The 25,822-nt window shown below is 44.8% G+C and overlaps 1 protein-coding gene across 4 annotated transcripts in view; it reads right to left on the reverse strand.

The window, feature by feature from the left end:
- Nucleotides 1-222: 222 nt before the first annotated feature.
- Nucleotides 223-25,822, reverse strand: part of LRRC8A (leucine rich repeat containing 8 VRAC subunit A) — a 40,495-nt gene continuing 14,895 nt past the window's right edge. For 3 of the 4 annotated variants that reach the window (XM_082208180.1, XM_082208181.1, XM_082208182.1), the window contains 2 exons: nt 10,220-12,383; nt 223-3,041 (listed from right to left, as the gene is read on the reverse strand). In XM_082208180.1, coding sequence (XP_082064306.1) covers nt 2,766-3,041; nt 10,220-12,376 — 2,433 coding nt within the window. In that variant the 5' untranslated portion in view covers nt 12,377-12,383 and the 3' untranslated portion in view covers nt 223-2,765. The remainder of the gene's footprint in view (nt 3,042-10,219; nt 12,384-25,822) is intronic. The other variant, XR_014215687.1, reaches the window with a different exon arrangement.

Genomic DNA, 25,822 nt, shown 5'->3' on the forward strand with positions numbered 1-25,822 from the left:
TGCCACCATCAGAGGCAGCATTGCCCCTGAATACCAGTTCCTGGGAATCACAAGTGGGGAGAGTGTTGTTGCCAGGGCTCAGGTCCTGCTTAGGGCATCTGGTTGGCCACTGTGAGAACAAGATGCTGGACTGGATGGGCTCCTCTTGGCCTGATTCAGTAGGATTCTTCCAGCTGGTGTGCGTGTGTATTAAACAAACATATAAAAAAAGAGAGTCTTCCATAAGGTTTCCATGTAGCTTTATTTAGACATTGACAATACCTGGTTAACATTGGTTGGGTTTGGTTATTTGATTTTGATTTTTCTGTGTGTGTCCTCAGCATTGCTAAATTGCGTGCAGGTCTTTTTCCTATGACTTCAGACGCAGACAGGAAGCTAGCAGTATATTTTATTCTTTCTCTTCACTGCCAGAAACATCCAAGGAGGGGAGATTTTCGAACGTGCATACACACGAACGTTTGTCTGAAACCAACACCATCCTGGCATCTCAGTAAAAAGCAAAACAACTGTCTGAAATAAATGACGGTACGTTAAGATTTGCAGTACCTGTTTTGCAATAGATCACTAGCTGTTAAATGGTTTACCTTTCCAATAGATAGGTATATTAAACCAGCCTAGATGCTTGTATTAGACCCCAATAATTAAAATTTAAGTATCGTTGGAGATGTTTGAACAGAGGTTGGATGGCTAGCTGTTGGAGATTCTTTACCTGTGACTCCTGCATTGCAGGGGTTGGACTAGATGACCCTTGGGGTCCCTTTCCAACCCTACAACTGCATGATTCTGTGAAAGCCTTGGCCAACCTGGTGAGCTCCAGATGTTGCTGAACTACAACTACAACTGATAGCCTTAACAAAACACCTGGAGGTTGTAATCTTGGCAAAGCCTGTATTAAACAGTAGTGCAAATTTTACTTTTCTTCTATACGTGTTCCTCGCTCCCCAGAGCAAGACTTCTGCAATAAAAATGAGGGTGGATGGGAAGAGTCCACCCTGGGAGGCATTTTATGCTCTTCCTTTAACACTGAAAAGGGAAGTAGAAAAACGGGGGGGGGGGGGAGAGAGAGAGACTCTGCTACGTTTGCAGAGAAGGGGAACCAGGCTTCTTGCCCCATGGAATGACAACTCGGATAAAAGAGGCAAGTATCAATGCTATCTCCATGGGAGCTAGCAAAATAATATAAAAAATTAAAACACAGACCAGCTGCTATAAAAATAGTAAGGAGAGAGGGGAGAAGAAATTGGTTTTTTATATCTCATGGAAGTTGTTTTTTATATCTCATGGAAGATGTTGGCAGCACCTGAGGGAGGGAGGGGAGAACAAGGACCTACATCAGTCTTCCCCAACCTGGGGGCTTCCAGATGTTTGGAGTGCAATTCCCATTAGCTCATGCTAGCTGTGGCTGATGGGAGCTGTAGCTCAAAACATCTGGAAGGCACTAGGCAAGGGGGAGGCTGAAGAGTATAGAGGATAGCTGGCTTGTTCCTTTTTATCAAGGATGGAGAACCTGTGACGTTCCAGATGTTCATTGACTACAACTCGCATCATCCCTGATTACTGGTCATTCTGACGGGGAGGGGAAGTGATGGGAGCTCAGTAAAGTTGTTGGGGGGGAGCACAGGTTCCCCACTCCTGCTTTTTAGTGTTTTAATGCCCACTGCCCATGCTTTGTGATCAAAAAGGGATGCTTTGAATTGACATGTTTTGAATTCCAGTGTTTTGAGCGAAAAGGAACATTCGAATGTATGCCTGCCCTGCCTTCCCTACGTAGTCGAAAACAGCAGTACTGTGGTTTTGCCAACTGAAAATAATTTTGCAGATTGTCTCCTTAGCTTTCGGGCACGAGATTCCAGTAATACATTCTCATATATATATCTCCCCACTTAAGCCATACTTGCCACTCTTGAAACATAACCCCACCCAGAGGCAGATGTAACGCCGGATTCAAGCAGGAAAAGATTCAAATGTGGGAACATCCTACTATCAGGCCACCACATGGTGGCAGCAGGGGGATTTTTAATTGAAGGTTTTAAAAGGAAAGTAAAATTTTGCATGTAGTGATCAAGAGGTAAAATGACCGAAGACAGAAACGACCAACAACGTCAGCATGAAACAGAGAAATTAAGAAGTCCTTTCCTATTAGCTCCTCTGAAATCATCCAGACTGATGAGTCAACAGTTAATAAATCAGTGTGTGCAAGAAAAAGCTAGTGTCACGATGTGTGGCCAAAGGCCAAACACAGTTCCTATCCTTGATTGTACAACGGTAAAACACCCGGTTCCTGGACAGCCCTCACAGAGATACCATAGCAGCAGGCGGTTTGGACAGGATCAATGGGTCCCACTCATTCACTCCCCCACCCCACCCCACCCCACCAGCTTGGATGCCAGCCAGCTCCTCCCGACACTTGCAACAACTCAGTGCAAGAGTTCTAGAGTTCCGTTTCCTGGTCGGTCACAGCGGCCGCATTCAACTTCCTATGCCGTACAAACCACAAACTCTCGTTTGTAGCCACAGTCCTCACCTTGGACCACCACCACCTCCACAATTCCGAAGGAAAATAGCAACCTCCTCTCCCAACTCCTCAAGGTGGTCCTTGGGCAGGGTGTCCTTGGCTAGTCTGTTTTGGCTCGGGTTTTCTTGGGTAAGGGAACATGGGGACAAGGTTGCCTGAGGGGCTCCCCATACCCGCGCCCCCTGGCTGTTTTGGCCTGAGGTGTTGGGTTTCCTTCCTCTTCTCCCCACCTCCTCTTCTGTGGAGACTCTCAGGCTTGCTCCTTGTCAGCCCTCCATAGCCGTTCCTTGACTTCCAGTGGCAAAGTGTTAAGGAGGTCCTCCTCCACCACCAGCCCGCTGCGCTTCAGCAAGGGGCAATCGCCCAGCTCCACCGGCAGGCACTCCAGGCGGTTCCCCCGCAGTTCAATCTGAGACAGCTTCGTCAGCTCACCCACTCGGGAAGGCAGCGACTGAAGGACGTTGTTGCCCAGGTTCAAAGTCCGAAGCTTCCTGCACTGGAAGAGCTCTGCTGGGAGGTTCTCAATCTGGGAGAGAAAAAAGGAGAAAAGTTGTTGTTGTTGTTATTATTATTATTATTATCATCATCAATTAATAGAAAGCATTCCGCCCTGAGATCTTATGATGAAGGGTGTTATATAAAATCTAATAAATAAACAAACAAAATAAATGCCTTAGTGGCTTCTAAATGCGTTTACAACTACAGTCATACCTCGGGTTAAATACCTTCAGGTTGAGAGCTTTCGGGTTGCGTTCCGCAGCGACCCGGATGTAACCGAGCGCGTTACTTCCGGGTTTCACCGCTCGCGCATGCACAGTCAAAATGATGTCACGCGCATGCGCAGAAGCAGCAAATCGCAGGTTGCATTCACTTCAGGATGCGAACAGGGATCCAGAATGGATTCCGTTCATATCCAGAGGTACCACTGTACAGTCATTGGGGAAAGGGCTGAGTGATTGACATTTGGAATGTAAAGACTGTGTTTGCAAGACAACCCTGAGAGAAGGGTGGAATGGCATGTATACTGGAGCTATTGCTATAGCTGTTGAGGAAGCAGGAGGGAAAGGAAGAAAAGGAAATTGCTATGTCTCGTGATTAAACCAGTATAAGCCAGCAGAAGAAATATGGACCTAACAACCCTTTGCCATATATGGAAGATTGCCATATATGGACATATAACTGCCCATTGGCTTATTTTTCGCTTGAATAAGTGTGCAAATACTGCTGTTTGAAATACTTGGGCAAAAGATTCCTGCACTTCAGGGGGTTGGACTAGATGATCCCTTAAGATCCTTTCCAACTCTACAACTGGTTCTATGGGTCGCAACACATAGCAATGCTTTTAACAAAGATGTCCTGTTTGGGGGCCTGGATTATTTTGGCCATCCAAACTGAACCCACCATGGGATTTTTTTGCGGTGGGGTGTGGGGCTTCCAATGCTTTCCCTGGACTACCTCACAGGGTTGTTGGGAAGATAAAATGGGGAGAACTATGCTTGCCACCTCGAGATCCTGAGAGAAGGAAATGTGAGGTATAAATGCGATGAATAAGTAACTATCAGGAAGGCGCAAGACACTTTAGAGCCCATAATCTAGTGGCAGACACTTGCTTGGTACAGATGTCTCCTAACACTCTGTCGCTGTGCTCCCCATATGTGAGTTGTTTCAGTTTATCCTGATGCGCTGTAGGGCTAAGAGTAGGTACACCGCAGTGGCAGGATTGCCATGCTTCTGCAGAAGCATTTCCCAAACCGGGAGCTGCAAAGCCTGCACAAGCAGTCATGGGATTTATAAGAAAACACTAAATAATGGGTGCTTTTAATCCTTAATTTGTATAATGAATAAACTGGGTACAGCTTTTTGTTTTCTTGGGCGTATTGTGATGCTGCATTGTGACTTGTAACTGGACTTCAGAAAGGCTTGAGCCTTATGCTCCAACACTCAGGAACCACTTTCTGGAGGCAGACCTGGCAGTTCGTCAGAAGGTGACCATGCAAGCAGTTGTTCTGAGTGACTAGGACAGCTTCTCTCTGATGGGCAGGCACTGAATACATAATACCTTTGCCCTATGCATCAGTAATGATCTGAGGTTCCATCTCCTGCCAGTCAGTCCCCACAGTGACCTCCCCGTTGGCAAAATGCCAGCTTAGCCATTCGACTGACACTTGCAAAAGTTGACTTTATTGTGATTAAAACTACTATCAATGGCCATAGTTCGTTCTATCCAAAAACCGGCATGTTTTTAGGGTAAGCATTTACAGCTTACAAAGCAATATCCTGCAATCAGATGGTTGGTGTCCTTACATTCCCATAAACAAAACATAACCGGGTAGCTAGAATGCTGTTGCATGATTTATCCATTTTTAGTTTATTGCTGATTTTAATTTATTGAAGGTGTTAACAAATTTTGGTGGGTTGGTGTTTTCTTTACCCAACAATTTTATTGTTTTATCTTTTTTTGTAAACTGCTTTGAGGTTTCTTTACAATCAAGCAGTGTATAGATTTTATTTTAAAAAAAAAAATTAAGTGTGAATGACTTTGTCACAACTGCAGAGATTTCACCAGATCCCACATTACGCAGGGCGTTAAGTGAATTTTTGCTCGGATGCTTTGAGTAACCATTATAAAACAGCAATGGAGCAGTTATAATGCATGAAAACGATGACTGCTGAAAACGAAGGTCTGAAATTCACTTGAGATCTGGTTAGTCATGGGGGAGAGGGGGGGTCAGCTGTACTGATCCAGAAAAGCTCTGATGTTCAGCCAAGCAAGTCTTCCTCTGCAGGCAAATATGCTCTTGATTCAAACAGTTCTTTAACTCTTGGACCACAGAAATATCTTCTGGGAGATCCTGCCATGACACTGCTGTGGCTAACTAAGATCTGCCCTAGAGAAATTACTCTCTATTAATAAACTGTGTTCCTAAGAAAACAAACCCACACTAGAAAACAGGAAGCATCTTGTTCAGGGTGGAGAAGCAGGGGAACTTGTTAATTTATCCACCGTAGCCATGGCTCTCCAACTTGCATCCTTTGTTGTCATAGAGCTAATGAGATCAACACATTATTTCCAAGAAAACAAAAACCAAGAAGCCATAACAGGTGATGGGACCCAGCCCTGCTTCTTGGCTTCTTATAAGCTAGCTACTAAGGATGAGGGATTTTCCAGACTGTCAGTATTTCACGGGAGGGAATCAATGGCATACATTGAAACATAGGTTTTGGTGCTATTAAGGAGAGGGAAGGAGCTCAATGGTAGACCATTTGCTTTGCATGTAGAATGTCCTCGGTATGAAGTAGCTTCCTATGTAATTCAAGTGTTTATTCAAAGTATGAGGACTTTTTAGGGGAAAGGCACTTGCTTTAGGAGTAGAGCACTTGCTTTTCAGGCAAAAGCTCCTAGGTCCAGTCCCTGGCAGCATCCCCAGGTAGGCTTGGGGAAAATACCACTTTAAATGTATAGTGCAGATGAGGCTTTAGTGAGGAGACAGCTTAAAGAGAGGCGGGCAAGCAAACTGCTTCTAGACTTCCTTCTACACTAGTACAACAGACTAAGAACATAAGAAGAGCCAGGTGGATCAGGCCAATGGTCCATCTAGTCCAAGATCCTGTTCTCATAGTGACCAACCATATTTCTCTTCAAGGCAACCTTCAGAGCAAAGGTTTGGGAGGCAAGGAAGGGAGAGAAATCAATGCTTAATTAAGCATGCAGCCAGCCATGTTGACCCATTTGGTGAGGAGGGGGCTCAACACAGCAGTAATACCAATGCCTTTGTTCAAACCTACTATATGCAGAAACAAAACAGAACAGAACAAAAAACCCACCAGCGAGCTGGCTTTGTCTTCAGAGAGTGGATGCTTAAAAATTTAGAAAAAAAGAGCAGCTTGGGGAGGGAGAGAAAGAAAAAGGTTGCAGATGCAGATGGTAACAGTCCTGCCTGCATGATGGAAGTCTTAATTTAGTGATTCAGGAAGCTCTTTGCAGACTAAATAAGTGAGTTTATGCCAAGTGCAGAAAGCTCTCAGGTTGCACCAAAAGTATACTGGAATGAAAGGAGTAATTGATGCTCTCCAACTCTGAAAATAGAACGAAAGGAAAAAGCCCAGCAGTTATTGGGATCCGTCTCGGAACGCCTAGATCCCTTGCAAGGCAAAGGTGCAGAAGAAAAAATGCGGCAGACCTTTACACATTACTGAAACTGGAAACTGTTTGCCACCAAATGGTATGTGCAGCGTTAAGGGAAGCCAAATTGCTAAGTATTACCAAGTGGTGGAAAGGCTGAGTTGGTTCTCTGTCCCTTAAGAGATGCAGTGAGAGATCCTTGGAGCAGGGAATCTGTCTTCTTGTGCTGTAGCTCAGTGGCAGAACATCTGTTTTGCACATAGAATGGTCCCAGGTTCAATCCCCAAAGGCATGTCTAGGTAAGGCTGGGAAGGTTCCCTGCCTGAAACCCTGAAGAGCTGCTACCGATCACTATTGACAATACTGAGCTAGATGGACCAAGGATGTGACTCAGGCAACTTCTGGCATTCCTATTTAATTCAGCCCTTTATATTCAGAACTATGAGAACTAGAATCTTATTTTTTTAGGGAAAGGGTCATGCTGGTAAAAACAACAACACCTTTTCTGAAAAACTTAGAGAGCTTCTACATGAGTATAGACAATACGGTAGTAGTGGTAGTAGTAGTAGTAATAATACCTTGCCCATCTAGCTGGGTTTCCCCAGCCACTCTGGGCAGCTTACAATACATCTAAAAACATAGTAAAACATCAAGCATATAAAACTTCCTGATACAGGGCTTCCTTCTAAAAGTTGTGTAATCTCCTTGACATCTGATGGGAGGGTGCCACTGCCGATAAGGCCCTGTGTCCAGTTTGAGCAATGAGAGTGGAGGCAGTCCTTCGGGTATGCTGGACCAGGGCCAAAGCACCAACACTTTGAATTGCGCTCAGAAACATACTGGAAGCCACATTCTGGAATTGGTATAGTTTCTGGGTCACCTTCAAAGGTAGCCCTCATGTAGAGTGCATTGCAGTAGTCTAAGCAGGAGATAACCAGAGCATAAACCACTCTGGTGAGACAGTTCGTGGACAGGTAGGGCCTCAGTGGACGTACCAGATGGAGCTGTGCCTCTATGGACAGCTGTGACAAAATGACTCCCAGGCTGTGCACCAAGGAGTCCCCCACGGCCGGCCAGCCCATGTCCCCCCAAAACAGTACATCTGCCTTGTCATGATTCAACCCCAATCTGTTAAACGCTATCCATGCGCCAATCGTTAGCTGAACTAGTGGTCTGAGTCAATATAAGGTAACACATCCTGTGTGCATTTTGGGAAAAAGAAGCACAGCAGCCTAGCAGCAGAGCTGCTCTGATAAATCATACACTATTTAGGATAAGCCGGGGCCCAGCAGGTTTATCAAAGCACAGCATTTGGCTTCTGCAGTGATAGGCAAATACTGTGAAAACAATGGTTGAGTGCTAGGCAAATACTGATAATAATGGCTCAGTGCTAGGCAAATACTCCAAGAATGAATGGTCATGTTGCACCCCCCTGTAAGTAGCATTCCTCCACTTTGTATTTTAAGCTCCACAAGCAAGTCCACACCCAAAGGGTACACAGTGCCTGTGTGCGGAACAGTCAATCAAAAGAACAAAAAACAGGTCTTTGCTACTGCAACAATTACGGAAGAAATCAAGCCGTCAACAGCCGATTCAGTCAGGAAAGTTTCATGTCGACGTGGTTGGGGTGATGGTGCAGAAGATGACAGAGGAGACAGGACCAAAAAATGTGCCCTGTCCATTGATGTTGATGTAGAAATTTGATTACACATTAGATACAGATTTTGCTTTTGTTTCAATGATTCAATGTTAACTGCATTTAACTTTTAGACAGAATGCGTCAAATGAATAATTCCTGTGTGCCTGCATTTTGCAACCCTCATGCTTTCCTTTCCAAGATATAAACATGTAATCTTTTCTGATCCTAAAAGTGGCACAAATGGCCAGCCAGGATGTTTTCTTAATGTTAACACTAGGGTGTAAATTCAGCATCTCCTTGAAGCTCCTGGAGAGGTCTGGAGAGTGGCACCACAAGAATGGGCCTTTTCTGTAGTTGCTCTCCGTTTGTGGAATGCTCTCCCCAGGGAGGTTCGCTGGCGCCTTCATTTAGGCACCAGACAAAAAGGGTTCTTTAACCTCTTTGGCTGATTGTCATTAGATGCCCATTTAAATGTGCTGTGGAAGGGGGAGCGTATTGGTTTGTTTCTGTTCTTATTTTTATTATGTGTTTTGTGTTTTTTATACTGTAATTTTATGTTGTGAACCGCCCTGAGATCTACAGGTATAGGGTGGTATTGTGATAGGCATTTTGAGGTCTTAGATATATGCTAAATGTTCATAAGTGTACCAACCAAGCACATACATAGATCAGCACAGGAAGACCGACCTGGAACCATTTTGATTCCCAAACTGTCCCAAACTGACCAAATGTTTTCTCTGCAAGGTCAATGGAAAATGGAAAAGCCTCCCCATTGTCTTTTCCTTCACAAATCCTGTCTTAAGGGTATGTCTGTGTTTGAATAGGATGTGAGCCTGTGACATGGCCCAGGAACTAAGTATTTATCATTACAAAAGAATGGCCAGGCTCCCCAGGCAATCCAATCAAGTAACCTGCCAGACAGGAGATAAACGACAGGAGAAAAACAACATTCAAATTTCTGTTTAGACCGCTTTTTCTGTGATGTAGATATGATGTATCTGAGGGGTGGTCTTAGGTTACACCCCTTCTGTGATGTATGTATGATGTTTCTAGGGTTGGTCTTGATCAACAGGGTGGCAATTTCAAAAGTCTTTATAAGGCCTTGCGCGCCATTTTTCTGGGTTCCTCCTCTCTCCTGCGGGTGAGGGGAGCACCCTGTTGCATAAGATCAATAAAGATCAGGCTTACTAGCTGCTTTGCTTCTCAATATTCTCTGGTTGGCCTCTGTTATTCTCTCCTACCAATAGGGAACCTATGTAAGGACTCTATATGGGCTCTTGGATACCCCATAAGGGAAAAGGGCAATTTTTGTTTACAATAGTATACAAATTTAATAAAGCAAGGAAGCAAACAAACAAGTAAAATTTTAAAAGTATGATAGTTGAGGCCAAACGGCTTGGGAAACTTGGGAAGTTGATATCAGTACAGAGCAATGCATGTTTACATCCCATAATAACCCGTAACCTTTCTTGATGTATGTAGAATGTAGATGTTTTGAAGTTTTTTGACCCTTGGTGTGGTGTGTTTGAAATCCCTATATAAGTTCAAGGCAGTCCTCCCTAGTTGGCAGCTTGTTCAGAACAACCATCAGAAGAATGCGCCCTAGCCCAATCCATGCATGCAGTGCTCCTTTGGTCTAGTCAATCTGAACTAGAATCTAACATGGCAGCAATGACTCTGCCATAACCCACCTGTTGTAGCCTAGTTTAGAGAAGCAAACTTACTCCATGTAGCTAACACAGCTCTGCCCTTCGGTAGGGTGGAAAAGCCAGGAGGCTGCCATCGCCACTGCCACCGCCCTACATCATCTGCCACCTGAAGTAGTCGCCTCACCTTGCCTAATGGTAGGGCCTGCCTTGTACCAAAGATATGGGAGACCACTCCCAGCCCAAACGGCTTCTGTGCCCCACCACCACCACCACATTCAATCCCCTTTTCTTACCCTGTTGGCTGTGACAGCCAGGTTCTGCAGATTTTGCAACAGCCTGATGTCTGCTGGTATCGAAGTCAAGAGGTTGTGGCTGAGATCTAAATACCGAAGCTTCCGGCAGTAGAAGAGCTGGGTGGGGATCTTCTCAATCTTGTTGCGGTTCAGGTAAAGGCGCTCCAGGTTGGTGAGGTTGCCGATCTGCATGGGGATGTAGGCAATGTGGTTGTACCACAGCTTAAGGCAAGTGAGGCGGTGCAAGTGCTGGAAGCTAATGATTTCCTCAACGGTTTTGAGGTTGTTGTCCTTGAGGTCGATCTCCTGGAGGTTCTGGAGGCTGAAGATGGAGTGGGGGATGCGCTCCAAGTCGCAGCGGATCAGCTCCAGCTCTGTTAGGTTAACCATCTTCTTGAGGCTATTGAGGACGATGAGCTTGGTGCCCTCGTTGTTGATGGAGAGCTTCTGGAGGTGCACCCCGACATCTGTCACCACCTGGGGAAGCTTTGTCAGGTTGCTCTTCAGCCTCAGGACCTTGAGCCTCTTCAACTCCCTCAAGCCATCAATTACAATGTACCGGTTGTTCTCAGCACTTAAGTTCCCGGTCAGGTGGAGTTCTTCAAGAGTCTTCAAGCTGTAAATCCAAAGAGGGATCTCCTTGATGTCCGTGAACTTGATGTGCAAGGATTTCAAGTTCTCCCTCAAGAAGGCAAGGGCCGGGGCCTCTATCTTGGCCGCTGTATGGTACAGCCACAGTTCCTTGAGGCTGGTGAGCTGAGCGATGCTTGGTGGGATGGTGACATCAGGGATGAGCTCTAGCTTCAGCACCTCCAGTTCAAGGAGGTCAAAGACAGTGTCTGGGATGCCACTGAGCATGAAGAGGTGCAACTCCAGCTTCTCCTGAGAGTTTTTGGTGATCCTCTGGCGCAGCTTCTCCAAGGTCCATTCATTATTGAGGTTCAGTTGCCGGAGTTTGTTCTCACTCACTTCGGAGAGGAAGACAGCAAAGCGTTTGGAGTAAAGGGGGTCATACTGGTCAATGAGGTGTAGCATGAAGGCAAAGTCATTTTTTACATCAGGGATGTCACTGTAGCTGCTCTCCTCCCGGATGGACTCAAAGGAGTACTTCTTGAGGGACCGCCGGAGCATCCACCAGAGGGTGTACATGCAGATCAAGCCATAGAAGATCACCAGGCTGATGTAGAAAGACGCCAGGATTTTGAAGAGGGTGGCAAGAGGATGAGCACAACGGTACATGCGGTAGCCTGTCAGGCTCTCAATGTCCACCTTACAGTCCACATCAAAGGCGATGTTGCTGACATAATAGACAGTGTAGCAGATTATGAGGATGAACTTGATCACCTTGATGATGGTTTGCCTCATGTAGAGGCGGTAGACAATGTCTCCTTCCTCCACATGTGTCCGGAACTTCTTGACCTTCTCAAAGAGTGCCTTGGCTTGCTCGCCTTCCTTCTTGTCCAGGACGCCATTCTCTGTCCGGTCCACAATTCCTTGCTCAATCCGAGATTTTGTCCGCTGTAGCATTGGGGCTGTGGCTTCCACATCCTCACTAACTGTGGAAGACTTCTTGTCCATGGAGCCATTCATCTTCCCGAAGGTGGGCTTGGGGTCACTCTCCTCCACCACTGTCTCAGAGAGGGCCCTTGTGGTCCATGGAGAGTCAAAACACTTGAGTAGGATGGAGACAAAATGCTCCAGCTTAGAGCTGGTCCGTGGGAACTTAAACCAGAAGTTACTGCAAGCCAAGAAGATCAGTGTATGCATTAGCACCAAGTAAGGGAAATACTTGGCAAACCAATGAAGGCAGTTTTCATAGCACACAGCATCTACGTAATTGTACTGGTGCCTGTCAAGTTCGTATTTAATCCCCGTCGGCCCTGGCTCCATGGCTGCCACTAAAGAGGAGTTAAAATAACTTGTGTCCAGGCTTGCAGTTGGCCAGTCCCTGGAGGAATCGTTGCAAGCGTCTTTGGTGACCCATTTGCAAGGCAAGCAAATCATTTTGTCCTGGGTGACTTGCAGCGTCCCACCAAATACCGCAATCATCAGCATCACAATGGAGATATAGTCTGTAAAAACGTCCCACCATGGCTTTAGGATGCGGTACGCCGGCTGGGTATCGGCAAAGTAGCGCAATTCTGTGACCGGAATCATGGTTCACCTGGAAGGGGGGGGGGGAGGACACAAAAACACAGAGGTTACCAACAAAGAACAGCACATTTCCAAACTGACTACGAAGTGGCAAGGGTTACATTACAACAAAAGGATAGGGTTGAAATCATCGTACATTTAGTTCCAACAAAGATACATGCAGTCAATGGAACTGCACAAAAGAAGCAGATGGAGAGGCAGATTTTTCAGTCCAAGGGCAGCATTCCCTTTATATCAACTTTTGGGGGGGCCACATGCCAGAGGTGGGTGGGATATAGGCAAAAGTGGCTAGAGCAACTAGCACTTTAAATATACAGTATAGAGGGGGCCTTCACTGTAAGGTTCTAGGGCGGGTTACAACAACAGCATCCTCCTCCTCATCATTATTATATTTTTATTCATTGTTCTTTTTCATTCATTACATACATCTCAAATTCTTAACATGTACTATATATTCCACCCTCCCTCCCCTCCAAGGCTTCCCTCAACTTCCACTTCTGGTTTGTTTCTATTTTCACCCACTTTGTTATCTCTTAACAGAAAGTTATTAATAACACAACATCAAGCCTAAAAACATAAAAGTAACAGTAAATGCACCATCATATTTCACTATCTCCTAAACATTTTCTTATGCTAATAATGTGAATGTTTATTTAAATCTTGCCATCAAGTCTATTGACTTTCTTTGTCTCTGCAAATATAATATAAATAGTTCCCAATCTTTTTCAAAGTCTCTGTTGTCTTTTTCTCTTAGTCTATCTGTCATTTTTCCCAGTTCCACATAGTTCATCAACTTCTATTGCCATTGTTCTTTAGTTGGTATTTCTCCAGTCTTCCAATTTTGTGCAGTCAGCATTATTGCTGCTGTAGTGGCATACATAAATAAAGTCCTCATTTCCTTTGGTATGTCTTAACCTAAAATACCTAACAGAAAGGCTTCTGTTTCTTTTTTTACAAAAGTTATTTTCAACATTTTCTTCAATTCATTATATATCATTTCCCAGTAGGGTTTTACCTTTTTACAATCTCACCACATATGATAAAACGTACCTTCTGTTTCGCATCTCCAACACCCTCTCTTTTCATTTTTATACATTTGTGCCAATTTAACCAGTGATACATATAATCTGTACATCATTTTCATATAGTTCTCTCTCAATAATATGCAATCTGTAAATTTCAAATTTACTTTCCACAATTTTATCCAGTCCTGAAATTGTATATTATGTCCTACATCTTGCGCCCATTTAATCATTACTGATTTTACTTCTTCATCTTTGGTCTCCCACTCCAAAAGAATATTATATGCCTTTTTAAATAATTTTGTATTTTCTTCTATCACTTCCTTTTGGAAGTTGGAAACGGAATATGAGAAGCCTTTTTTGTTATCCTCCTTAAAAATATCCTGTAATTGTCTATGAGGGTTACAACATTAAACCATAGTATCAAAAACAATTTAAAACAACTTGCAATCATAAAAACAAGGTGGATCCTAAAAACAGACACAACAGGTATCAAAGGCCAAGGTACAGAGGAAGCTGTATAAAGGAGGTCCTAGGCACACCTCTGGGGCGAGAGAGTTCCATATCTTAGGTGCCACCGCAGAAAGTTCCCTCTGCTGAGGTGGCACCCACAGAGCCTCTGCAGGTGGAGGAACTACCAAGAAGGCCCTCTATGCCGATCTCATCACCCAGGAGGGTCTTGCAGGGAAGGAGGCAGTCTTTCAGATATTTGGGGCTGGAATTAACTTTGGCACATTCATTTTAACGGGTCTACTGCAAGTGTAGTCTTGTGGGATTCAACCCAAAGAATCAGAGGTTGTGGTTTTGGTTTTTTTATGTCCTCCTCCAAGAAGCAGGAAAACTGGTTGTTCCCAATGCAGAGAAATGTTGCGGAACACATTAACCAGCCGATTTTGTTTCAAGCATACAGCCACTGAGATATGGTAACCTGCCTCGTAACTTTATGCAAAACTTTCACCTGGTATCTGCAAAACCACATTGAGAAGCAGAAGCAGAAGACAGAGTGCGGTGCATATGTATAAATCACAAAGTTTTGTGGTGGGGGCTTTGTGTGTGTGGACGCGAATGCGTGCAAAGGAATAGGCACTAAGGATAAAGTCACTTGGGCCTCTGTGCAAGAAGCACTGTTCGTTTTCTTTCTAATTTCCGTGAGCTCAGCAAGCGGAAGGAAATGCAAAGGAGATGGGAATCAAAAGATTATTTCCTGGCCGTGGCCACTCCCGCCTGGCAGTAGGCTCCTCTGCTGGGACTCAAGAGACAAAGGTTCACATGAGGGTAACCAGAAGCAGTCCACTCTGGAGTCGCCAACCTTCCTGGGGCCCACAGCCACATCTGGGTAAACTGGTGTGGGCATCGCACAGAGACACCGCAACCAAGCAAATATCAAGACTCTGTTCCTGCACTGCAGGAGCTTGGCCTAGATGACCCGTGGGGTTCCTTCCAACTCTTCAATTCTGTCATTCTATCCTATTGTCTACAATATAATGCTTTATTTAAAAATTAATATCTTTGGAGATATTTGCAACCCCCTCTTCAGTCAAAAAGGTTCCTGGACAGGTTTGCATACAATTGATTGAAACAAAACTGTCCCTCTTCACAAGATTACAATCGGCGGGGCTGGGGGGGGGGTCATCCCTAAGATAGCTGGGTGGCGCCTTGTACACACGCATCCTGCAGTCAAGCTAGTGCCAAACGTATTGCTCTGCTTTCCTTTGGGCCAAATCAGTGAAGCCAAGTGTCTTGTCTTTTGAGCAGCCCAGGACCTCCATACACACAGCCTAGGCTTGCACACAGGGGAGGCCACTTCAGTGCTGTTAATGCAGCCGTTCAACTTCACCTCCAGAGGTGCACTCCATTGTCCCTTGAGACAGAAGGATGCCAACAAGTACTCCTGATAAGGACACCCATTAAAATTTATGGGCATGGCAAACTTAGGCCCAATGATTTCAATGGGCCCACTCAGAGCAGGACTATGGTTCAATATAACCATAACTTATTGTATACCACTTATGTATTTATATATTAAGTATTTTGGAAATGCTTTTAATGAAAATGAATAAATAACCCACTCAATGGGTTCTCTCTCTCTCTCCTCCTCAAGAAACTAAGCAGATATGATGGTCCCATTATATTGATTGAAGCAATAAATCCCATATCCTGATCAAACATCCCCAATATACTACTGAAAAATGGCTGGGTTGGTTGTTTGCTCTGATGTTTGCTCTATGAACTCAATAGCTCTTCCTTGGTCTTTCAGAAATTCTCGCTTGACCCTTACCTACATTCTGTTTGATGTCAGCTCTGCTTAACAACCTACCCACTTGAGACACTCAACAAATTTCCCTTTGTAGCACAACTTGCTCACATTCACACACAATACTTCAAGGTCTGATCCACCAACGGAACCAATTAATTGAGCTTTGAGAAGCAATGCCAGTTTTTCTAACAAAAACAAGATCTGCACAAGGTAATTTACGTCATTATTATTTTTTTCTCATGCCCCAGAGGGGCAGAGAGGCTATGGCCCTCCAGATGTTGTTGGATGACAACTCCCATCATCCTTGACCTTTAGCCATGCTGATGGGGGCTGATGGGAGTTGAACATCTGGAGGGCCACAGATTTCCCTATTCTGGTCCTAAAGAGTGATCTAATTTAGCATGTTTATTTGACTTGTTTTTGATAAACAAAGCTTAAAAAAAATCACTCTTGTTGATTTTTCTCTCCATCCCCCCATATAGAAGTATGCGATCTGAAATGTTTTGAGAGGAAATACCGTAGTATACAGCACATATTTAAACTGTAGAAGTCGCTCCCACAGTAATGGCACCAAACTGGATGGCTTTAAAAGAAGATTAGACAAATTCATGATGATGGAGGAGGAGGAGGAGGCTACCAACAATGGCTAGCAGTGCTTGCCTCCATGGTCAGTAATGCTTCTCAACACTAGTTGCTGGAAACCATAGGAAGGAAGAGTGCTTGTGCTCAGGTCCTGCTTTCTGGTTTTGCATTGGGGCATCTAACTGGCCACTGTGAGAACAGAATGTTGGACTAGATGGAGCTCTGGTCCAATCCAGCACATCTCTCCATATGGAAGTCTTCTGTGAAAGCAGAACCTCCTTGCCCAGGGGCAGCGTATCTATGAATACCAGATGATGAGAAACACAACTTGAGGTTTGCTGCTGGGACATCTGGTTGGCTACCATGAGAACAGGATGCTAAGCTAGATTGGCCTGATCCAGGAGGACCCTTCTCAGGTTCTTAAGTAAACAATGCTTAATGTTACACGATGAATATTGTTTTTATTGGAACACTTGTAAAAATTGGAAGATATTACTTAAATGATGCAAAGGTGTTAAGAAAAGAAGATGTAATACAGACTAATAAATTTTAATTTTCCCAAGAACTGCACATTGTGTGCTGAGTCATATACTTGCCAGGAATCATCAACCGGGGGGGGGGGGTGTACAGTTTTGATACTGCCAAGCCGGTCTTACATCGTATCTGCAATTGGCCTCCATCCATTGTTATTGATGAGCTTATGAAACCGGGGGTGGGGTGGGGTGGGGGGGTCCAATGCAAAAATGAAACAGTGGAAATTTTTCAAGCTGAAAAACTTTCCAAACCACATCCCAGGCTCTGAATGACAAGAGCTAGAACTATTAATTCTCTAATCATAAAAAGAGCCAATTTTGTGACGGTTCTCCATCAAGCTTTTGCCTTCTGGATTTTTTATATGTTTTATCATATATTCCTTAACCACCCCTTCACCAAAAGATTCCAGGTTCATCGCACAAAAGTGTCAGTAAAAACCAATTCACTTTTTGCAAAGAGTTATTGCATTACACCCAACCCTTCTAGTCCAATCAGCTCACAGCAACAAGAAGAAACTTTGTTTTTCTAGTAGCACTGAGAACAAGACAATTTAAGAACAAACATAGTGTTAGAAGAAAAAAACCTGCTCCTTTTCCCTTATGGGGTACCCAGGAGCCCATATAGAGTCCTTTTGTAGGTTATCTATTGGTAGGATAAAATAACAGCGACCAACCAGAGAATACTGAGAAGCAAAGCAACTAGTAAGCCTGATAAAATAAAGAACTATTGCAACAGGGTGCTCCCCCACACGCAGGAGATAGGAGGAGGACCCAGAACAAAGGTGTGCTCACCCTTATATAGATATTTTAAATTACTTGCCCTGGAGTCGAAGACCACCCCCAGAAACATCATACTTACATCACAGAAAAGGCGTCTACAAGAGAAATCTGACTGCATTGTTTATCTCCTGTCTGGCAAGTTACCTGATGGCATTATCTGGGTTTCGGCCACTCTTTTGTTATTATAACTACTCAATTCCTGAAACTAGGCCACAGGTCACAAGCCTGTTCACATCTTGAATGTGCCCTTAAGACAGGATTTGTGAGGACAAGACCTGTGAGGAAAGAGACAATGGGGAGGTTTCCCACTTTGACCTTGCAGAGAAATATTTGAGGTCAATTTGTTCAGGACCTTTTCTATGGGGTTTCAGACATGTGGTTTATATATACTGTTATGAACATTATATATATATATATATATATATATATATATATATATATATATATATATATGCTTTCGTAGATTTTCACGGGTACAGGAATGCAGGTTTTGGTGTCTTCGGGTGTCTTCCCGTGTAAGAGTCGGGGTGTCTGGGCGACGTTTCGACGAGGTCTCACTCGTCATCTTCAGGCTGGTGCTTTCGGCTTCTTGTTACTGGAACAGAGCAGAATCTGGTGTCTGACACCAGATTCTGCTCTGTTCCAGTAACAAGAAGCCGAAAGCACCAGCCTGAAGATGACGAGTGAGACCTCGTCGAAACGTCGCCCAGACACCCCGACTCTTACACGGGAAGACACCCGAAGACACCAAAACCTGCATATATATATATATATATATATATATATATATATATATATATATATATATATATTTGCTTTCGTAGATTTTCACGGGTACAGGAATGCAGGTTTTGGTGTCTTCGGGTGTCTTCCCGTGTAAGAGTCGGGGTGTCTGTGCGACGTTTCGACGAGATCTCACTCGTCATCTTCAGGCTGGTGCTTTCGGCTTCTTGTTACTGGAACAGAGCAGAATCTGGTGTTTGAGTTCCTATAAATACTGTTGAGGGGTGTGGTGTATAGCCTCCAACGTTCTGGGCAGAGAGGAAGTTCCTAGATTAGTGTGCCTTTTCTTCTTTTGTTCCTTAATTACTTGAGGGATATCTTGAGTGATTTCATGAGTGATATTCTGAATACCACTGGGTGGGTCATTAAGTGTAGATTAGTTGCTAAAGCTTTTGTGTCTTGACCTCTTGAGCTTGTGAAGAGTTTTTCTGAGAAGATGGCTGTGCTGCATTTAGTTGTGCTCTGGCTTGGCTTCGTGTATAGGGGCGAGCTGTGGTTTTGTGCCTTGTGCCAGCCAGATCTGTGTAGGGATTGCAGGGGGGTGCAGCATCCGGAGGTGCCACTATAGTGTAATGCAATAACTACAGAACCAGAGGCACACAGAACGCCGTCACCAATCAACCACACCAGACCCAAACCCAGACCCTCTCCACAGACATATTACAGACTCCATCCAGTAGCCAAACTATAGTGGCACCTCCGGATGCTGCACCCCCCTGCAATCCCTACACAGATCTGGCTGGCACAAGGCACAAAACCACAGCTCGCCCCTATACACGAAGCCAAGCCAGAGCACAACTAAATGCAGCACAGCCATCTTCTCAGAAAAACTCTTCACAAGCTCAAGAGGTCAAGACACAAAAGCTTTAGCAACTAATCTACACTTAATGACCCACCCAGTGGTATTCAGAATATCACTCATGAAATCACTCAAGATATCCCTCAAGTAATTAAGGAACAAAAGAAGAAAAGGCACACTAATCTAGGAACTTCCTCTCTGCCCAGAACGTTGGAGGCTATACACCACACCCCTCAACAGTATTTATAGGAACTCAAACACCAGATTCTGCTCTGTTCCAGTAACAAGAAGCCGAAAGCACCAGCCTGAAGATGATGAGTGAGATCTCGTCGAAACGTCGCACAGACACCCCGACTCTTACACGGGAAGACACCCGAAGACACCAAAACCTGCATATATATATATATATATATATATGACCTTAAAATTATTATAACAGTAGCAATGAATTTTAGAATGGGTGTGACACTTTGGGGCTAGCAATAAATAGTTGTCTTACTGGCTAAGTTAGGTGTGGGGAGCCTTTGGTCCTGCAGATGCTGCTCAGCTACAACTCTCATCATTCTTGGCTGTTAGCTATCTTGGGCGGAAGGGAGCTGTAGTTCAGCAACTTCTGGAGAGCCAAAGTTTCCCCACACCTGGATTCACCCCAACCCTCCAGAGAATATTTAGGCGAGTGGGGAGAATGAAAGGTCTGTTGTGCAAGCAGAAGTCATTCCACAAGTTTAATGACTTCACTGGAAGCAAAACAAATTGCTTTAGGGCCGGATTTTAGGGACTGCGCAAAGAGAGTGTACATGCCTGTAATAGCCTCTCCACTCAACAGCTGAAAAACAAAAATAGTACAGTACAGACAGCTCATCTTCACGTTTAAAGCACTCAAGCACACAAACACCTGCAGAATGTTTGAATCAGCACCTATGCAAGATACGGTGTGTAGGTGTGTATGCATGGGCTTGTTTTTCTGCCAGACAGAGAGGCAGGGGCAGATGATGGCCTTGACATTAAGCCATCTAGAACAGTGTTTCCCAACCGGTGTTCCGCGGCACACGAGTGTGCCGTGAGACGTTGCCTCGTGTGCCGCGAGATGCCTGGAGGGAGGCGGGCGAGTCGGGCGGCGAGAGGCGGGGCGGCGGCGGCGAGGAGAGGCCGCGCCTCCTGCTGCTGCCTGGCGCTCCTCCTCGCAGCCGGCAGCGCTGCCTGGGCGCCTCCGCGCGACTCTGCCTCGCTGGGTTTGGTCTCCCGGCAGAGACGGGTCACACGCGCACCTCCCTCCCTCCCTCAGCCTGCGCGGAGGGAGAGCCAGAGAGAGGCATCGCTCCTGCGCGGCGGGAGAGGGAGCAGCCGGAGCGATGCCCCAAACGAACGCATGGGACCGGAGGGGAAATCCTCTCCGAGGCGGATTGAGCGCAGCTGAGAGAAGCCTTTCGAGGAGCTGCCGTGTCCCCTGGAAACCCCCTTCCCAGCTCTGCCTGCCTGCCTGCCGTGGGGCTCGTATCGCCCTTTAAAGGGCGCGGGAAACTAGAAATGTGGGGACTTGGGGTTTTCCTCAGGCTGAATTCCGAGCTGAATTCCGAGCGAGGGACTGAGGGACGGCGGCAACTGAGGCGGCGGCGAGGATCCGCGTCAAGCCGGGGGCGGCTCCGCGGTGGTGGTGCCGAGCGGCGGGGCAGCGCGTGCAAAACGGAGGAGCGCGAGACAGCGGAGGAGGAGGAGGCCGGCATGTCCGGGCAGCAGCAGCAACAACAGCAGCAGCAACTCCCGGCGACGGCTCCTCAAGCCCCGCCGCCGCCCCCTCCTCCGCCCGCTATTGCCGCCACCACAACAGCCGCCGCCGCCTCCTCAGTTGCCGCCGTCCCTCAGTCCCTCGCTCTGCTGCCTCCTCCCACCCCCAAAGCTTGGAGGTTCCCCGGCAAGGGTGAGGGAAAAAACTTTCACTTTTGTGCGTCCCTCCCGGCGTGACGCTGCGCGCTGACGTCACGGGGCGGGGCTTTAATGGTGGTGTGCCGCGAGATTTTTTTCCAGTAAACAGGTGTGCCGTTGCCCAAAAACGTTTGGGAAACACTGATCTAGAAGACAAGAGATCCTATAGGTAACCAAGAGGGAGGTTGCCAGCGCAACTTGTGCATGATGAGGCACAGAAAAAAAGTTTCCTCTTCACAGGGGTTGCTGAGATCCACTGACACAAGTGTAGGCACCTTATATGACAAGAATAAATCATGCACCAGACAGCGCATCTAAGCCATGTTCTAAACTGTTTTTAATATTTTATTTTTATTTAGCTGTCTCCTGCCCTGGGACCTTATGCTGAAGGACCTTATGCTGAATAAGAAATCAAAATTTAAAAATTCCATCCAGTAGCACCTTAGAGACCAGCTACGTTTGTTATTGGTATGAGCTTCCCTGTGAATGCACGTGAAAGCTCATACCAATAACAAACTTAGTTGGTCTCTAAGGTGCTACTGGAAGGATTTTTTTTTTTTTTTACTATGGCAGACCAACATGGCTACCTACCTGTAATAACAAATCAAAGACGCTGGTGGTGGTGGTTGTTGTTGTTATTATTGAAATGGGCTACAAATGCTTAAAACAAACAGCTCAAGAAAGTGTGTGTCAAAAGACAATTCTTGCCTGGTGTGCAACTTGGGTCTACAGACAGTTTTAGTTCTAAAAACCGTCAATGCTGGATTTGTTTCATTTGGCAAAGATTTTCCTGTCTGACAGTTATGACCAGGATATATTGGGTGTCTTGCTTTTTGAGCAATCATACAGAAATTCATTTCACCCAGCACAGTCCATCAGCCTCAGAAGCTAGCATTGCTGAAAAAGGGGTGTGGGGATGAGCTGAATAATTACTACAGGCAGGGCCTCCAGGTATGACAACAAGTTAAGGGATGGATGTGGATCCAGCAAAATTTTCCTCCTCTAGCAAAAAAGCCTCCACCTCTCCAGCCCTCTGACATAGAGGCACTGCATGGCTTGTGTGATGTTGTTTTGCTAGATTTGAGATGACAACTGGATGGCAAAGAGTTCTCATTTCTGCTGGCTCACCCTGGCAACCGCAGTTCATTAAAGTGATGGCGTAGCAAAAGAGACAGAAAGATGGAACAAATGCAAACATACATCTATCTTTCTTTCTTTCTTTCTTTCTTTTTCTTTCCTTTTTTTGGTGGGGGATACTTTGAGTACAAAGAGCCCAGAAAAAGTGATCACAGGTCCAGGCAGCATAGCATACAAATGCCAAATGCTGCTTGAAAACCACACCTGATATACCCCTCTAGAAATATTAACAGAAGCTGCACCATCATCTATCTCCTGTTCCTTGGCAAAGCCCAGGAGTGGACTCCAGTGAATTCCCTCTGCAGCCAAAGGAGCTATGAGGACAGGAAATCTGCAAAACCTTTTATTAATTAGACCCATGGGGGGTGGGGGTGGAAGAAGACAAGGTCTTGCTTCCTCAGAAAACTTGCACTGAAGATACTTTAACTCAGACTAGTTATCCCAAACAAGCTTTTACGGTGCAGTTCTGATAAATGCCTACTCAAAAGTACCTTGCTGAGCTTCATGGGATTTATTCTAAAGTATGGAACGGATGTCTATAACCACTTGATATAGCCAAAAGTGGTGAGGAATTTGTTTTACCGTTTCATAAGAACACAGAAAGCTGCCTTACAGCAAGGCAGGCCATCAATCCACTTACCTCAATGTTGTCTGCGCTGACAGGCAGCGGCTTTTGGGGGTTTCTAGTGGGGCCTCCCACAGTGTTACTTGGAAATACTGGGAATTAAAACATGGGACCTTTAGCATGCAAGGCAGATGGTCTAGCAATGAGCTATGGCCCTACCCCACACAGAACATGTATGGGAAGGATTTTGGGATTCTAATCCATATTACAGCCTGAATACAAAAGCAACGATGGTGGATACAGTAGTTTGTCATTTCATAAAAATTACATGCCGCTTGATTGTAAAAAGAAAACCTCAAGGCAGTTTGCAAGCAAAAGGTAGCATGATAAAATTATCAATAAGAAACATTAACAACAATAATTTAAAGATTTCAGAAAATTAAAATAACAACATACTAAAAACATAGGAAAGCTCACATCAACTTTAATAGGTGTCAAAAAATAGCCTGATATCTGTTGTAGATATAAGGATATCAACTATGGGTATCGCTGCCTATGGCAGATGCCTTCGCTGCACATGAAACTGTCAACACCCCTGCAGAGAGCATGGTTTAAACCATGGGTAGGCAAACTAAGGCCCAGGGCCCAGATCCGGCCCAATCGCCTTCTAAATCCGGCCCGCAGACGGTCCGGGAATCAGAATGTTTTTACATGAGTAGAATGTGTCCTTTTATTTAAAATGCATCTCTGGGTTATTTGTGAGGCCTGCCTGGTGTTTTTACATGAGAAGAAAGTGTCCTTTTATTTAAAATGCATCTCTGGGTTATTTATGGAGCCTGCCTAGTGCTTTTACATGAGTAGAATGTGTGCTTTTATTTAAAATGTATCTCTAGGTTATTTGTGGGGCACAGGAATTTGTTCATTTTTTTTTTCAAAATATAGTCCATCCCCTGATATAGTCCGGTCTGAGGGACAGTGGACCAGCCCCCTGCTGAAAAAGTTTGCTCACCCCTGGTTTAAATAAAATGGGTACTGGCACTGAGAAGCCTATCCACAGAAACTAAAATCAGGAAACATGGTGCCTTTTGTAAAAGCCAGCAATATTTAAAGATAGGACAGCATTCAATATTTTGTACCACCATCTGAAGAGCCGGCAGCAAAGCATTTCCTGGCCTATTTGCAATCAATTTCCTCTCACACCTCCACATATTCCTTAATATAGCATCTTCAGATTCTCAAGGTCAAGAGAGTCATTAATATGTCTCTTGTTTTAATACAGCCAAGAAGTTACATAAAAGTCTATTCCAGTCACTGTTTCTATCCAAGGAAGGCCCAGATATGCCACTAGTATATGCTGCATAGAACATGCTTTTTTCTTCTTGTTTTTGATGTAATCTCTTTTAGCCTCTGAAGCATTTGATTCCGGACATCTGGACTTCTAAAATCTTTCATTGTGGCATCACTCACACTTTGGAACTCCCTGCCAATTGACATCAGGCAGGTTCCTTCATTGTACTCTTTTCCTTGCCCACTAAAAAACACTTTGGTTTAGGCAAGCTTGCCCAGACCTGTAGCATGTTCACATGCATTTTAATCCATTTTTAGCTTATTGAAGGTTTTAAACAACTGTTTTTACAGACAAACACTTTGAGGTTGTTTTTACAATCAAGCATTTTTTTATGAAATATATTAATAATCCCTTGTTTAAATTTAATAGCTGGATTACTTATCCTCTCCACCTCCCTCAGGGGCCTAAAATCTTAAAACTTTGACACCCAACAGAAATATTTACAGTGGTACCTCGGGTTACATACACTTCAGGTTACATACGCTTCAGGTTACAGACTCCGCTAACCCAGAAATAGTGCTTCAGGTTAAGAACTTTGCTTCGGGATGAGAACAGAAATCGTGCTCCGGCGGCGCGGCAGCAGCAGGAGGCCCCATTAGCTAAAGTGGTGCTTCAGGTTAAGAACAGTTTCAGGTTAAGTACGGACCTCCGGAACGAATTAAGTACTTAACCCGAGGTATCACTGTAATCAATCAAGTTTATGAGGCAACTAAATGCAGACTACAGCCAAGGAGGGGGGTAACCATAAACAAAACTTGCCAGATAGTACAATACAAAAGTATACATTCACAGAAAAAAGAAACTTAAACCATTGTCCTCATAATGCTATTCTAAGTTGGGACATTTCACAACCAATCTTGACAAACACACGACTTAGCTGTCCTTTTCAGCAAAAAAAATTTTCCTGTATTACGGTACTTTAAGTGGCCACAGGTTCTAAAATCTTCACGCATTTCCCCCCTGGATTTTCATACAGACTACAGTATTAATCAATCATGTATATGATCTTCCATCACTCGACTTCCACAAATACAGAAGACTTGTTCTCTAGCAATATTATTCTACCTGCCTCCCCTTCCAGAAAGTTAGCTTCTGTTGTCTGAAAACACAAAGGAAAGGGCGTCTCAGACATAGTCTCTTCCCCATGCTGTGTTTTTAAGACAGGAAAACTGAAGGGGTGGGAATCTACAGGTCTCGACTGCTTCAATATCCAGCCTTTTTAATCATTATTATGCAATATAATATTGCAATAGGAGGGAAGCTAACAGGAACGCTGCTTTTCTAGCAGGCATGCCCACAGCGAACTTCTCAAAAGCACCACCTGAAATCCTTAAAAAAAGGGGGGGGCGCACAAAGCTGCTTCTGTCCCGGCAGAGGAAGGAAGCCAATGAAAAACTCTTAGCCTCAAAAACTAGGGCAGTTACAAACAGATAGAGAGGGTGGGTGGGTGTAACTTTAGAAAAGAACTCTGCAATGCTAGCTCTCTTTTGAGGAAAACTTCTCTTAGCAACAAGAGAGCTCAAAGAAAAGATGTAAAACAATGGGTGCATGTGGAAGTACCACAGCTAAGGCAAATTCCCAATCTTCTTGCAATCGTTTTGAGGGCAAATACAGGAGGTGGTGTCCCAAAGGCTCACATACAACAGCATAGAAATGGGTTGAGATTTTTTGGTTCAAATTTGGGATGGGATGGGAGGCCATTATTATAACCATTGTTTAC

The sequence above is a fragment of the Podarcis vaucheri genome (assembly GCF_965113315.1).
Source record: "Podarcis vaucheri genome assembly, chromosome: Z".
Taxonomy (NCBI): Eukaryota; Metazoa; Chordata; class Lepidosauria; order Squamata; family Lacertidae; genus Podarcis; species Podarcis vaucheri.